Source organism: Gekko japonicus, unplaced genomic scaffold (genome assembly GCF_001447785.1).
Source record: "Gekko japonicus isolate JY-2015 unplaced genomic scaffold, Gekko_japonicus_V1.1 scaffold1563, whole genome shotgun sequence".
NCBI lineage: Eukaryota > Metazoa > Chordata > Lepidosauria > Squamata > Gekkonidae > Gekko > Gekko japonicus.
The window spans coordinates 138,429-151,853 of NW_015175405.1; the positions used below are offsets into that span (position 1 = coordinate 138,429).

Below are 13,425 nucleotides of genomic sequence, written 5' to 3' on the forward strand. Positions count from 1 at the left end.
AAGCGTGGATGGAATTTCAAGTGCAAATCAGACCTCCTTCTGTGGGTACTAACAGGATCTCTCTCTTTATTACCAACAGGGGGTGATCAGGGGAACGAGGAAGATGAGGAACTGCATCATCTATTGCCAGATGAAGTCAAGAATGACAACTTGAGAGAAACCTTCAGGACTCAAGGCAGACCCAAGAGGCAGAAAGGAAGCCACACTGACAAGAAGAAGGATCAACACCTTCCTTTCCAAGCAGGGGATTTCCGTGAAGCAGTTCACATGGTGGAGGAAATGTACAAGTGCTTGGTGTGTGAAATGATCTTCTCAGATGAAGCCCAGTATAAGGTCCATTTGCAAATGCACAATGGAAAGAATTCCCATCAAGGCTTGGACTGTGGAAAGAGGTTCCTTTGCAGAACAGAGCTCCTTAAACATCAACAGACACATGCAAAAGGAAAACATTATACTTTCTCAGACAGTGGTGGGAGTGTCTTAGAGAAATCAGACCTTATTAAACACCAAAGCATTCATTCAGCAGAGAAGCCATTTATCTGTTCAGACAGTGGAATGACATTCTCTGATGGAAGACAGGGAAATCAACATTTTCCAAGGAACATTATAATGAAGGCATGTAAATGCTTTCAGTGTGGAAGGTACTTTAAATACAGATCACAGCTCCTTGTGCACCAAAGATTCCACACAGGGGAGAAACCTTTTGAATGCTCAGAATGTGGAAATAGATTCAGTCTGAGGGGCGGTCTCCTACTTCATCAAAGAACCCACACAGGGGAGAAACCTTTTGAATGCTCAGAATGTGGAAAGCGATTCAGTTGGAGCAGCACTCTTCACAGGCATTTAAGAATTCACACAGGGGAGAAACCATTTCAATGCTCAGAATGTGGAAAGAGATTCACTCAGAGAAGCAGTCTTCACAAGCATTTAAGAAGTCACACAGGGGAGAAACCTTTTGAGTGCTCAGAGTGTGGAAAGAGATATAGTGTGAGTAGTGATCTCCTACTCCATCAGAGAATCCACACAGGGGAGAAACCTTTTGAATGTTCGGAATGTGGAAAGAGATTCAATCACAGCAGCCATCTTCACAAGCATTTAAGAACTCACACCAAGGAGAAACCTTTTGAGTGCTCAGAGCATGAAAACAGATCCAGTCTGAGTGGTGATCTCCTACTGCATAAAAGAAATCACACAGGGGAGAAACCTTTTGAATGCCCAGAGTGTGGAAAGAGATTCAGTTGGAGTTGCCATCTTCAGAAGCATTTAAGAACTCACACAGGGGAGAAACCTTTTGAATGCTCGCAATGTGGAAAGAAGTTCAGTCAGAGTGGCCGTCTTCAACTGCATGAAAGAACCCACACAGGGGAGAAACCTTTTGAATGCTCAGAGTGTGGAAAGAGATTCCTTCGGAACAGCAGTCTTCACAGACATTTAAGAACTCACACAGGGGAGAAACCTTTTGAATGCTCAGAGTGTGGAAAGAGATTCCTTCGGAACAGCAGTCTTCACAGACATTTAAGAACTCACACCAAGGAGAAACCTTTTGAGTGCTCAGAGCATGAAAAGAGATTCAGTCTGAGTGGTGATCTACTGCATAAAAGAAATCACACAGGGGAGAAACCTTTTGAATGCCCAGAGTGTGGAAAGAGATTCAGTTGGAGTTGCCATCTTCAGAAGCATTTAAGAACTCACACAGGGGAGAAACCTTTTGAATGCTCAGTATGTGGAAAGAAGTTCAGTCAGAGTGGCACACTTCAACAGCACCAAAGAACCCACACAGGGGAGAAGCCTTTTGAATGCTCAGAATGTGGAAAGAAGTTCAGTCAGAGTGGTCATCTTTACAAGCATTTAAGAACTCACACAAGGGAGAAACCTTTTGAGTGCTCAGCATGAAAAGAGATTCAGTCAGAATGACAGTCTTCTAAAGCATTTGATAACTCACACAGAAGAGAAACTCTTGAATGCTCAGAGTCTGGAAAGGCCTTCAGCTGGAGCATCACCTTTCAACAACATGTAAGAACCCACAGCAAGGAAAAATCTTTTGAATGCAAAGAGTGTGAAAAGAAATTTGTTTAGAGCTGTGATAATCAAAAGCATCTATGAACTTACACAAGGGAGAATCCTTCTGAATGCTCAGTGTTTGAAAAGAGATTCAGTTAGTCTGGCCATCTTCAACATCATCAAAGAACCCACCCAATGAGAAACCATTTAACTGTGTATCTTGTGGCAACAGCTTTTCTCTTCTTTCACACATAAACAAGAACCATAGACCGTAGAAAGGGTTGAAACCATGTAAACTCTTGTAAAGTGCTTATATCTGCCCAGGATCGTGACCCTAATCTGGAAGAAATAATAGAAATATTTGGATTGAGGACCATACTGAAATAGATCTCACAGGCAAGAAAGAAAGGATGTGTTTTGAGGGTGGAAGGAGATTCAAAACCAGCCCATACCTCCTTAACCATTGGGGAATCCACACAGGGGATTAACCATGTCAATACTCACTGTGTAGCAAGAGTTTGAGGCAGAGATCCGGCTTTCCTGTTTGTTAGATAAACCAGACAAGGGCAAACCTTTCCTATAGTGGGTTCTGATGAGGCTCTTCTTTGAATGTTTAGGTGTTGGAGGCTCAGAAATGCTCCTAAAATACTTATGCAAAGAAGGGCCTTTTTAGTGGCTGCCCTCCTTCAGTCTATCTGCCAAGCTAACTCCTTCTGACATCTGCAAAACTGGCAAAAAGCATATCTGTTTTCCAAATCCTGTGATGAAATAGACGTCAAGGATAGCAGGTATCTGTGGATAGATTTCAGGGGGTCTGTGAACTTGGATGGGGGGGAAATTACATCTTTATTTCAGCATTTCCTTCAGTTGAGAGCCAGTTTGGTGTAGTGGTTAAGTGCACGGACTCTAATCTGGGCAAACTGGGTTTTGCTTCCCCACTCCTCCACATGCAGCTGCTGTATGACCTTGGGCAAGCCATAGTTCTGTCAGAGCTGTTCTTGAAAGAGCATTTCTTGAAAGAGCTCTCTCAGCCCCACCTACCTCACAGGGTGTGTGTTGGGGGGGGAAGGGAAAGGAGTTTGTAAGCCACTCTGAGATTCCCTTGGGTAGTGAAGGGCAGGGTATAAATCCAATCTCTTCCCTTCTTCTTATGAATGTAGGCAACAAGGGGCATGGCAACGCCGGGTAATATGGCGGTCGCTTAATCCTTTGTCTCCTCTTCCCTTCCTTCTCCTAGGCCCTCTAACAAACTAAAATATGCCATTTTCTTCCTGAAATATGGGCAAAAATAATAGAGTTTCTTCAAACTTACCAAAATCGTCTTCCCAGCCTGCTCAGGCATTTTTCAGTCCATGAGAGACCCAAAGGTGCTTGGCACCAAAAAGACCATAACAGCAGACAAGAACTCCATTTCGCACATTCTGGAGACAATGCTCAACAAGCAAGACTTACCAGACTTGCTCAAAAAAAATGGGCAGAGGGATCTGAGAACAGATGATGCAGATCATTCAAGCAGTAAAGAAACAACTTAATGAGATTCAAACCTCCCTCATGCAAACCTCCCACACTGCGGATACTCTGAATCCCGGGAGGGCCTTATAAAGTTCCTCATCAAAGGCTCCTACGTAAGCTCAAAAATTATGGGATAGAAGGACAAGTCCTTTTATGGATCAAAAACTGGCTAGTTCATAGAAAACAGAGAGTGAGTGTAGGTGGGCAATTTTCTCAGTGGAGGGTGGTAAGCAGTGGGGTACCGCAGGGATCAGTACTTGGTCCACTGCTTTTTAACTTGTTCATTAATGATTTGGAGATGGGAGTAAGCAGTGAAGTGGCTAAATTTGCGGATGATACAAAGTTGTTCAAGGTGGTGAAAACCAGTGAGGATTGTGAGGCACTCCAAAGGGATCTGTCAAGGATGGGCAAGTGGGCCTGAACTGGCAGAGACTGATCAAGAGAGAGATCTTGGAGTTGTAGTGGATAACTCACTGAAAATGTCGAGACAGTGTGTGACTGCAATAAAGAAGGCCAATGCTATGCTGGGGATTATTAGGAAGGGTATTGAAAACAGATCAGCCAATATAATAATGCCCCTATATAAATCAATGGTGAGACCTCATTTGGAATACTGTGTGCAGTTCTGGGCACCACACCTTAAAAAGGATATTATAGCTTTGGAAAAAGTGCAGAAAAGGGCAACTCGAATGATAAAAGGGTTGGAACACTTTCCCTATGAGGAAAGGTTAAAGCGCTTAGGGCTCTTTAGCTTGGAGAAAAGACGACTGAGGGGTGACATGATCGAGGTTTATAAGATTATGCATGGGAAAGAGCAGGTAGAGAAAGAGGTACTTTTCTCCCTTTCTCACAATACAAGAACTCGTGGGCACTCCATGAAACTGCAGAGCGGTCGGGTTAGAACGGATAAAAGGAAGTACTTCTTCACCCAAAGAGTGATTAACACATGGAATTCACTGCCACAGGAAGTGGTGGGTGCTACAAGCATGGACGGCTTCAAAAGGGAATTAGATAAGCATATGGAGCAGAGGTCCATCAGTGGCTATTAGCCACAAGGTATAGATAGGGACTCTGGGGCAAGTGATGCTCTGTCTTCTTGGTGCTTGGGGGGGGGGGGTCAACAGTGGGAGGGCTTCTAATGTCCTGGCCCCACTGCTGGACCTCCTGATGGCACTGGTATTTCTGGCCACTGTGTGACACAGAGTGTTGGACTGGATGGGCCTTTGGCCTGATCCAACATTATGTTCTTATGTTCTTAAGACAAGGTGCATGTTTTACAGTCCTCCGAAGCACAGTCTTATGATCACTTGCTTACTTACTCTCAAAGCCCAGGTTAGACAACTGAACCTGAAATTTAGGGGTCTACCGGAGGGAGTGGAGGAATCTGTGGTTCTGATGTGTTTTGTCTCCAACTGGCTGTCCTCCATTTTACAACTTGAACCAGGAGTAGCACTGGCCTTCTCAAAAGCATACTGGTTGGGTCTCCATATAAATCCAAGATGCAAGGGCCCAAGGGATCTTATAGTGCGGCTTATGGGAGACCTGAAAAACAAATACAAGACAAAGCAAAAATTAAAGGTCACCTTTTACTCAAAGACCTGCAAATCCTGGTCTTCCCCAATGTCCCACAGGAAGCCCTGCCTATTAGATATGTTCTGAAGCCTATTACAACATATGCTACAAATGGCTTCCTTTGGGGAAGCTCCAGAGTACTCATCAAGGTAACATTCTCCAAGCCACAGATGAGGACACCAGACTTGATTACTCCATGGGCTACAGATCTCAGATGAATCAGAGCAAAGCCATCCATCCCAGAAAACAGTTCCCAGCATACCCATGAGTTCTTGTACTGTGAGGAAGGGGAAAAAGTACCCGCTCTATCATGTGATCCCTCAGTCATCGTTTCTCCACCCTAAAGAGCTGCAAGCGCTTTAACCTTTCTTCTTTAACCCTTTTATCATTCTAGTTGCCCTTTTCTGCACTATCTTGGTCTCCTCTCCCGTCACCCACAAACTTCACAGCACAGTCAGAGATTTGAAAGTGGCTGTCCCGGGTCCTCTCCCCAGCTCCACCACACTGTCTCCCAAGCTCCACACCGGCCACCAGAGAAGAGGCTCCCAATGTGCTCAGTGGTCCAGAAAATGTAACCACCACAAAAAGCTAAGTTTAGTGGAGTGGATGAGGGAAGGCTTAGGAGAGAAAGCCCTACAGAAGGGTGGAAGAGGAGCCTGAGTAGAAGAAGGGGTTCAAAAGCCCTGCTTTCTATTGGGTGATGTGTGCCAGTCAGAATGGAGCTTGGTGCTGATTGGATGAAACGGAGCTTCCCAGACAGGATTGGGTGTTCTTTTGCCTTGGAAGCAAAATGGCAGGTGGAAAGGGGGAGAAAAGAGGGTGAATTTCCTTGAAGTTTTTGTTTTGTTTTAACTTGTCCTATTTTTATTGCACTTGGTGCCTTAACTGTTTTAATCCTGTTGTATTTTATTGCACAGTTGTGCCTATGTAAGCCGCCCTTAGCCAGCTTGCAGGGATGGCAGGGTATAAGTGAAATAAAATAAATAAATTGAAGATGGTCGGAATAAAATGGATGCCCAAGGAAAGTCAGAGTCCAAGGCTAGAAGGAGAGGATAAAGGGTGTCTGAAGCAGGGCAGGTTGCATTTGGTCTCTGTCGGCTTCTTTTCATCTGCAGACATCTATTGCACTTACCTTGAATTGTTATTAAATTCTCAAATAAAAATTATTTAAAAGGGGGGGGGGAGGGCCAATTTTTGGTTCTGTATTAAGATTTAGAAGTATAACCAGGGCAGTTCAGCACAGACACATAATGAGCTGCTTTCCACTGTGCTAAACTGCCCCTTAACAAATAATTTGGCCCCCTGTTGGAAAATTTCTGGCTATGGGCATGGTTGTGTTTGTGTGTCTGCGCACAGGAGAGACTTGGATCAGGTTTCCCAACAAGGTAGCACTCAAAGCAGGCGGGATTTGCTGAACTGGGAATATTTCTAACCAGTTTGATTCCCGAGGGTTCCCAGGTTCCCGTGGAGATTTTTGGGGAGGGTGAGTGATTTGTAATTTGGAGACAAATTTCCTGAAGGCCTACAGGAAGAGTCTCTTGAGGGGGGGCGGACTGCCAGGCAGATGTACCTCTCGCTGTTGGCCTGGTGGTGGCAGCAGAGAGTCAGCCCCAGACGTGCCGGGAAAGGGGGGCGTCGAACTGCAGACGGGGACTCGGTCGGGGAGGTGAGTGGGGTCTGAGTACTGGGTGGGGCCCCTTTAAGACCGACAAAAATGTGCTGCTGCGCAGGACCCCTGAGTCTCACCCCTTCATACAGACACCCATAAAGTAGTCTTGAAGGATGATCCGCAGTGTTCCCTCTAAGCTGAGTTAGTGTGAGCTAGCTCACAGTTTTTCAGCCTCCAGCTCACACATTTTTGCCTTCGCTCAGGAAGGAGGGCTCCAGAGCAAACTCATTGATGCCGTAGCCAAGTCGCTCGCGTACAACTTTAATGCCCAGTAGCTCACAAAATAGAATTTTTGCTCACAAGACTCCACAGCTTAGAGGGAACACTGATGACCAGGGAGATCAGGGGTGCCGTTCCTTAGACCTCCCCCATCCCCCTTGAAAACAGTCCTTTGCACGTCCCCCAAAGCTTCCGAGGGAAGAGAAAGGGGCCAAATCTCCAGGCATTTCCCAAGCAGGAGGTGGCAACCCGGCAGGGCAGACTCACAACCGGACCTTCCCCCTAACTCCCAGGAGGGAGAGGGAGCGAACTCCCGGGCAGGGCGGTTTGGAGAGGAGAGGGGGCAGGACTGGACATTTCCCGTGCAATCTTCAAACAGGTTTCCTATATGAAGAAGCCCCATTGAATCGGAGGACTGTCAGGGTCGACCTGCTCCGGGTGGCTGCAGGGGAGCGGGCTGGACTTTGCCTCCATCTCCTTCGCCCCAATTTGCTGGGAGGGCTGAAGAGCCTGGGGTCCCCCGTGCGGAGTTACTCGCGAGCAGCCCCGTCGAGCTGCATTAGAAGGCGTCCTTGCTGAAGAGGGCAGCCTGGCTGAAGCCCATCCCGCCCGTCTGGGCGCTGCGCCTCGCGGAGAGGAGGGGGCTTTTTTCCTTTATTCCTCTGCAGCACGGAGAGGGTCAAGGCGAGCGAGCCGCTTCCTAGAGGGGCCGCGCAAGGAGAGGGGGGGAGAGCCAGAGGAAAAGGTCTTTTCCTTCCGGAGGAAGGAAGGAGACTCGGCTATTGACTGGCCAAAAAGACTAGGAAGAGGCTTCAGATCTGCAAAAGCGTTGCAGCCGGGTCCCGGGAAGGTTTACTCACAAGTAAGTCATGGGTAGGAGCTGCGGTGGCTCAAGTGGTGAAGACGCTGAACTGCAGGCTGTGGACGGTCGGTAGTTCAAGACCCGAGTGTGCCGCATGACGGAGTGAGCTCCCGTCTCTGGTTCCAGCTCCTGCCAGCCTAGCAGTTCGAAAGCAAGAAATTGCAAGGAAATAAATAGGGACCACTTCGGTGGGAAGGTCACAGCGTTCCGTGCGCCTTGGTGTTTAGTCACACCGGCCACATGACCACGGAAACGTCTTCGGGCAGCGCTGGCTCTTCGGATTTGGAACGGAGATGAGCACCGCAACCCTAGAGTCGGACTCGACTGGCTTTCCAGCAAGGGAAACCCTTTACCTTAAGTCATGAGTGTGTGTGTGTGTGTGTGAAATCAGCTTTTCAGTCCTGGAAGAGAGAAATGCGGCTGTGTCAGTGTTTTTGACGGGGAGTTTGGATGGTTGTAAACAACCCATCAGGGTCCGGGCGCTGCTCTTTATGGGGAGGGCAGGAAGCATTTTTCATTTGCCTGCAGCTCTGAAAGGGATAAACTGACAGAGCTGTTTGCTAGAGAGGCCGAGAAAAGGAGGGGGGCGGAAAAGTGGAAACAGCTGGGGGGGGCTTTGCTATTGAATTGCCAACGAGGACAGGAAGGGCTTCCGATATGCAGCCGCTGGCAAAAACCTTGCAGCCGGATCCTGCAAAGATTTACTCAAAAGCGATACTCCCGCTAAGCTGTGGAGTCTTTTGAGCAAAAATTCTACTTTGTGAGCTCCTGGCGTTAAAGTTGTGAGCAACTGATTTGGCTGCTGCACAAATCAGTTTGCTCTGGAGCTATCCCTTTCTGAGCTAAGACAAAAATGCTGAGCTGGAGGCTAAAAAACTGTGAGCTAGCTCACACTAACTCAGCTTAGAGGGAACACTGCCCTCAAGTAAGTCATGGAGGGATACATTTTCCATCTCGGACAGAAATGCTGGTATCATGTTCAAGGAGTGGTGTTGAATTTTGGGAAGGAGCTGCTCCAGGGATCCTGGCTCAGGACACTGAGACCACAAATGTAAGCAGCCAGTGGTTCAGTCAGTTCCATTGCCAGGAGGCTGATGGGCCCTGAGAGGTTTGCAGCCAACTCTATGGACTTTGCAATCACTGGCTGGAGTTGGAGAGGCACTCCAAGAAGCAGATCCTGGATCTGGTGATTCTGGAGCACTTCCTGGCTGCCCTGCCCATGGAGATGGAGAGCAGGGTCGGAGGGTGTGGGCTGGAGACCAGCTCCCAGGCGATGGCCCAGGCTGAAGGCTTCCTCCTGAGTCAGGCAGAGAAGAAGAGGCAGGCAGTACAGGTGAGGAGGGTTCTTTCATTCAGTTCAAGCGATGACCGTATCCTAAGGCTTCTGTGCCAGATATTTTTGCCTGTAGATAATTCACTGGGCTGGGAAGAAAACAGATCCCAGATTCTTGTCCCTGTGGATGGATGCAGGTGTGAGGAATCTGGGAGTGGAGCAGGATTTGCCTTTTCAGCCTGCTCCATTCCTTCTCTTAGGTGGGTAGAAGGTTGAGTGTAACAAACTTAAAAATATAAAAAGGTATTTATGACATGGTGTAACAATTAAAAACAAGGTAGGTACATAAGAAATGCTAAAAATCCAACATATAGAACTTGCATTTCATCTGAAGATGAATCACATTTGTGAATATCTCATAAAAAGCCACTAGCAGACGCATTTCAGCTCAAAGAGCCTTCCTCAGTGGCCTGAAACCAAATAGCACACACTTAAAACCATTGAGAACAATTAAGGGCCAGGCAGGTTTGTAGTCTTTTCTGAAAGTTGTTGTTGTTGTTCAGTCGCACAGTCGAGTCCGACTCTTTGCGACCCCATGGACCAGCTCCCGCCAGGCCTTCCAGTCTTCCACCATCCTCTGAAGTTTGCTCAATTTCATGTTCGTTGCATCTATGACACTGTCTAACCATCTCATCCTTTGCCGTCCCCGTCTTCTTTGACCTTCAATCTTTCCTAGCATCAGGGTCTTCTCCAGTGAGTGCTCCCTTCTCATTTGGTGGCCAAAGTATTTGAGCTTCAGTTTCATTATCTGGCCTTCCAGGGAACAGTCAGGGTTGATTTCTTTGAGGATTGACTGATTTGTTCTTCTTGCAGTCCAAGGGACTCTCAAGAGTCTTCTCCAGCACCATAGTTCAAAAGAATCTATTCTTCGGCGCTCGGCCTTCCTTATAGTCCAACTCTCGCAGCCATACATGACTACTGGGAATACCATTGCTTTGACCATGCGGACTTTTGTTGGTAGGGTGATGTCTCTACTTTTTATCATGCTGTTTAGGTTCGCCATCGCTTTCCTCCCAAGGAGCAGGCGTCTTTTAATTTCATGACTGCTATCACAGTCTGCAGTGATCTGGGATCCCAGGAACGTGAAGTCTGTCACTACTTCCACGACTTCCCCTTCTATTTGCCAAGGAGTGATGGGGCCGGATGCCATGATCTTAGTTTTTTTGATGTTGAGCTTCAAGCCCACTTTTGCGCTCTCCTCTTTTACCCTGAGCAAGAGGCTCTTGAGGTCCTCTTCACTTTCTGCCATTAGAGTGGTATCGTCTGCATATCTGAGGTTGTTGATCTTTTCCCCAGCAATCTTAATTCCCGCTTGTGATTCATCTAGGCCAGCATTTCGCATGATGTACTCTGCATATATATTAAATAAGCAAGGCGACAATATACATCCTTGTCGTACTCCTTTTCCTATGCGAAACCAATCAGTTGTTCCATATCCGGTTCTAACTGTCGCTTCTTGGCCCTTATACAGGTTTCTCAAGAGACATGTGAGGTGGTTTTCTGAAAGTAATGGACAATAAATCATTGCTAGTAATGAGAGAGAGAAATAAAAAATAAATGATAGAGGGAGTAATGATGACTTACAATGTAAGAGGAGGCTCCACATGAAAATCAGGCCTGTATATTGTTCTGAGCCAACCCACAAAGAAGGTAATGTTTCTCACCAATTGTTCTGTAGAAAAGAAGGCATGTCACCTGCAATATCTTACATGCCCCTTAAAATGATAAATTGTGTTCTTCTAATCCCTTTTATTAAAATTACATAGAAAAATGTTTTTAAAAGAAAACTGTATTTATAAATACAGACCTATCTCTGGCCAAATCTCCAACATCTCTGTGTGCACTAATGTAAATCCAGAGTGACGGACTGCTAGCTGTGATGTAGAGGTCATGGGGGGGGGGGAGGAATGATGTAATACCTATGGAATGTGTGCAACCTGGTTAAGTCCTCTGAGTAAAGAAAGGCAATGCAAAAGGCATCAAACAACTTGGAATACATCATACAGGCATGGCAAGCCTAGCAAAACACAAAAAGATCTACAGCATACAGGCCCAATCTATCTCTTCAGTGTGGCCTAATGGCGACAGTGTGCCCAAGTAAAAATCCAGAATGTTTCTCTCTTCTTCAGCCATCTCAAGTTGATGCAGGGGAGCAAAAATGGGCTCAGCCACCCAAAAGCAGAGTTCTTTATCAGTGTGATTGAAGGTCAGAAAATGCTGTGCTAAGAGAGCTGAAGTTCTCTTCATTCTAATAAGGCTTCTGTGTTCGCTGATGCCGATCTTAATAGGTCTAGTTGACAGTCCTACATACATTAAATTACAGGCACACTGCACAATGTAAATAATACCTTTTGAATTACAATTGACAAAGGAATTGATGGGGAAAGTCCTCTCTTTAGATGTATTTTGAAAAGTTTGTCTTTCGACTGAGAAAGGACATGCTACACAATGTTGTAAGGGAAATTCCCTATAGGAATATCCCTACCATCTATTGTGATGATTTCCGGCCCTTAATAGTTGTAAACGGTTTTAAGTGTGTGCTATTTGGCCACCCAATGAGAAGGGAGCACTCACTGGAGAAGACCCTGATGCTGGGAAAGATTGAAGGTCAAAGAAGACGGGGACGGCAAAGGATGAGATGGTTAGACAGTGTCATCGATGCAACAAACATGAAATTGAGCCAACTTCAGAGGACGGTGGAAGACAGGAAGGCCTGGCGAGATCTGGTCCATGGGGTCGCAAAGAGTCGGACTCGACTGTGCGACTGAACAACAACAAATTTGGTTTTAGGACACTGAAGAAGGCTTTTTGAGCTGAAACGTATCTGCTCTAGTGGCTTTTTATGAGATATCCTCATAGGTGATTCATGTTCAGTTGAAATGCAAGTTCTGCACACTGGATTTTAGCATTTCTTATGTATCTACCTTGTTGTTCATTGTTACGACATGTCATAAATATTTTGCTGTATTTTTAAGTTTGCGATCCTCAACCTTCTGAGTAGTCACCTTGTAGCCGTGGTTGGGTTGCTTCCCCTTTGGTTTTTTCTACCATTCCTTCTCTTACACATTTCCTTTTCTGCTCTTTCAGACGTGGGGACCAGCAGTGAAGATGGAAGCAAAGTTCTCTGTGGCAGAAGGAGCTCTATTGGAGAAATGGCAGAGGAAGCAGGCCCAGGAGTGTGCCCAAGATGCCTTTTCACATGGTAGGGGAGCCTTGTGCACGAATAGGATTGGGGCACATAGTGAAGTTGTTGGGTAGAAGATTTAGGACGCGGGGGGGGGGGGGCGGAATATATATATATTCCTAATAAGGGCAAGGTCATTTGCCATGCCATAGGTAAAAACATATAAAACATAGTAAAACATCCAACACTAAAACCACAGTACTCAATCCATTACTAATATCCTAAATCCAAGATGGTAACACCGCAGTTCCAGATGGTCCTCCTCCCATAGTATACGTGTTCAATGGCGACGGCTTGTCAGATCTTCAATAGTTTCCAGGTGCTTCCTCGGGCCTCGTCGATGCATCCTTTAAGATACCTTGACGGTGGTGGTATAATGGGGCGGCTGCTAATCAAAGGCCTGGCGGAAGAGCTCCGTCTTACAGGCCCTGCGGAACTGCTCAAGGTCCCGCAGGGCCCGGATCTCTGCTGTATACAGCACAGACGACACTTCTGGGACTCAGGGCCATAGGATGTAGTGATGGCCACTCAGGTGGAGGGGGATTAGACAGATTCATGGGAGGATATTGAGGAGGTCCCCCATTTAAAAAACTTAGGGGGTTGTTTCAACCAGAGGTTAACTTGGTCAGTGCAGGCTGCTCATGTTAAAAGACTGGCTACAGTGGCATCAAACATAATAGAATCCCAGAGTTGGAAGGGGCCCTGCAGGCCATCTAGTCCAACCCGCTGCTCAGTGCAGGATCAGCCTCGAGCATCCCTGACAAGTGTTTCTCCAGCCGCTGCTTGAAGACTGCCAGGGAGGGGGAGCTCACCACCTCCCGAGGCAGCTGATTCCATTGTTGCACAACAGTCAAAACGTTTTTCTTAATATCCAGCCGGAACCTACCTTCCCTTAATTTCAACCCATGACTGAGAGTCCTGTCCTCTGCTGCCAACAGGAACTGCTCCCTGCCCTCCTCTAAGTGACAGCCCTTCAAAGACTTGAAGAGAGCAATCATGTCCCCCCTCAGCCTCCTCTTCTCCAGGCTAAGCATTCCCAAGTCCCTCAGCCTTTCCTCACAGGGCCTGGTCTC

General features: G+C 46.7%; 1 protein-coding gene and 1 pseudogene across 1 annotated transcript; both read left to right on the forward strand.

Moving 5' to 3' along the window:
- Positions 1-563: 563 nt before the first annotated feature.
- Positions 564-1,940, forward strand: LOC107122600 (zinc finger protein 135-like). Its single transcript, XM_015425713.1, has one exon. The coding sequence runs from the start codon at positions 610-612 to the stop codon at positions 1,891-1,893; it is 1,284 nt and encodes a 427-aa protein (XP_015281199.1). The 5' UTR covers positions 564-609; the 3' UTR covers positions 1,894-1,940.
- A 4,709-nt stretch (positions 1,941-6,649) lies between these two features.
- The window catches only part of LOC107122596, a 29,873-nt pseudogene continuing 23,097 nt past the window's right edge, over positions 6,650-13,425 (forward strand).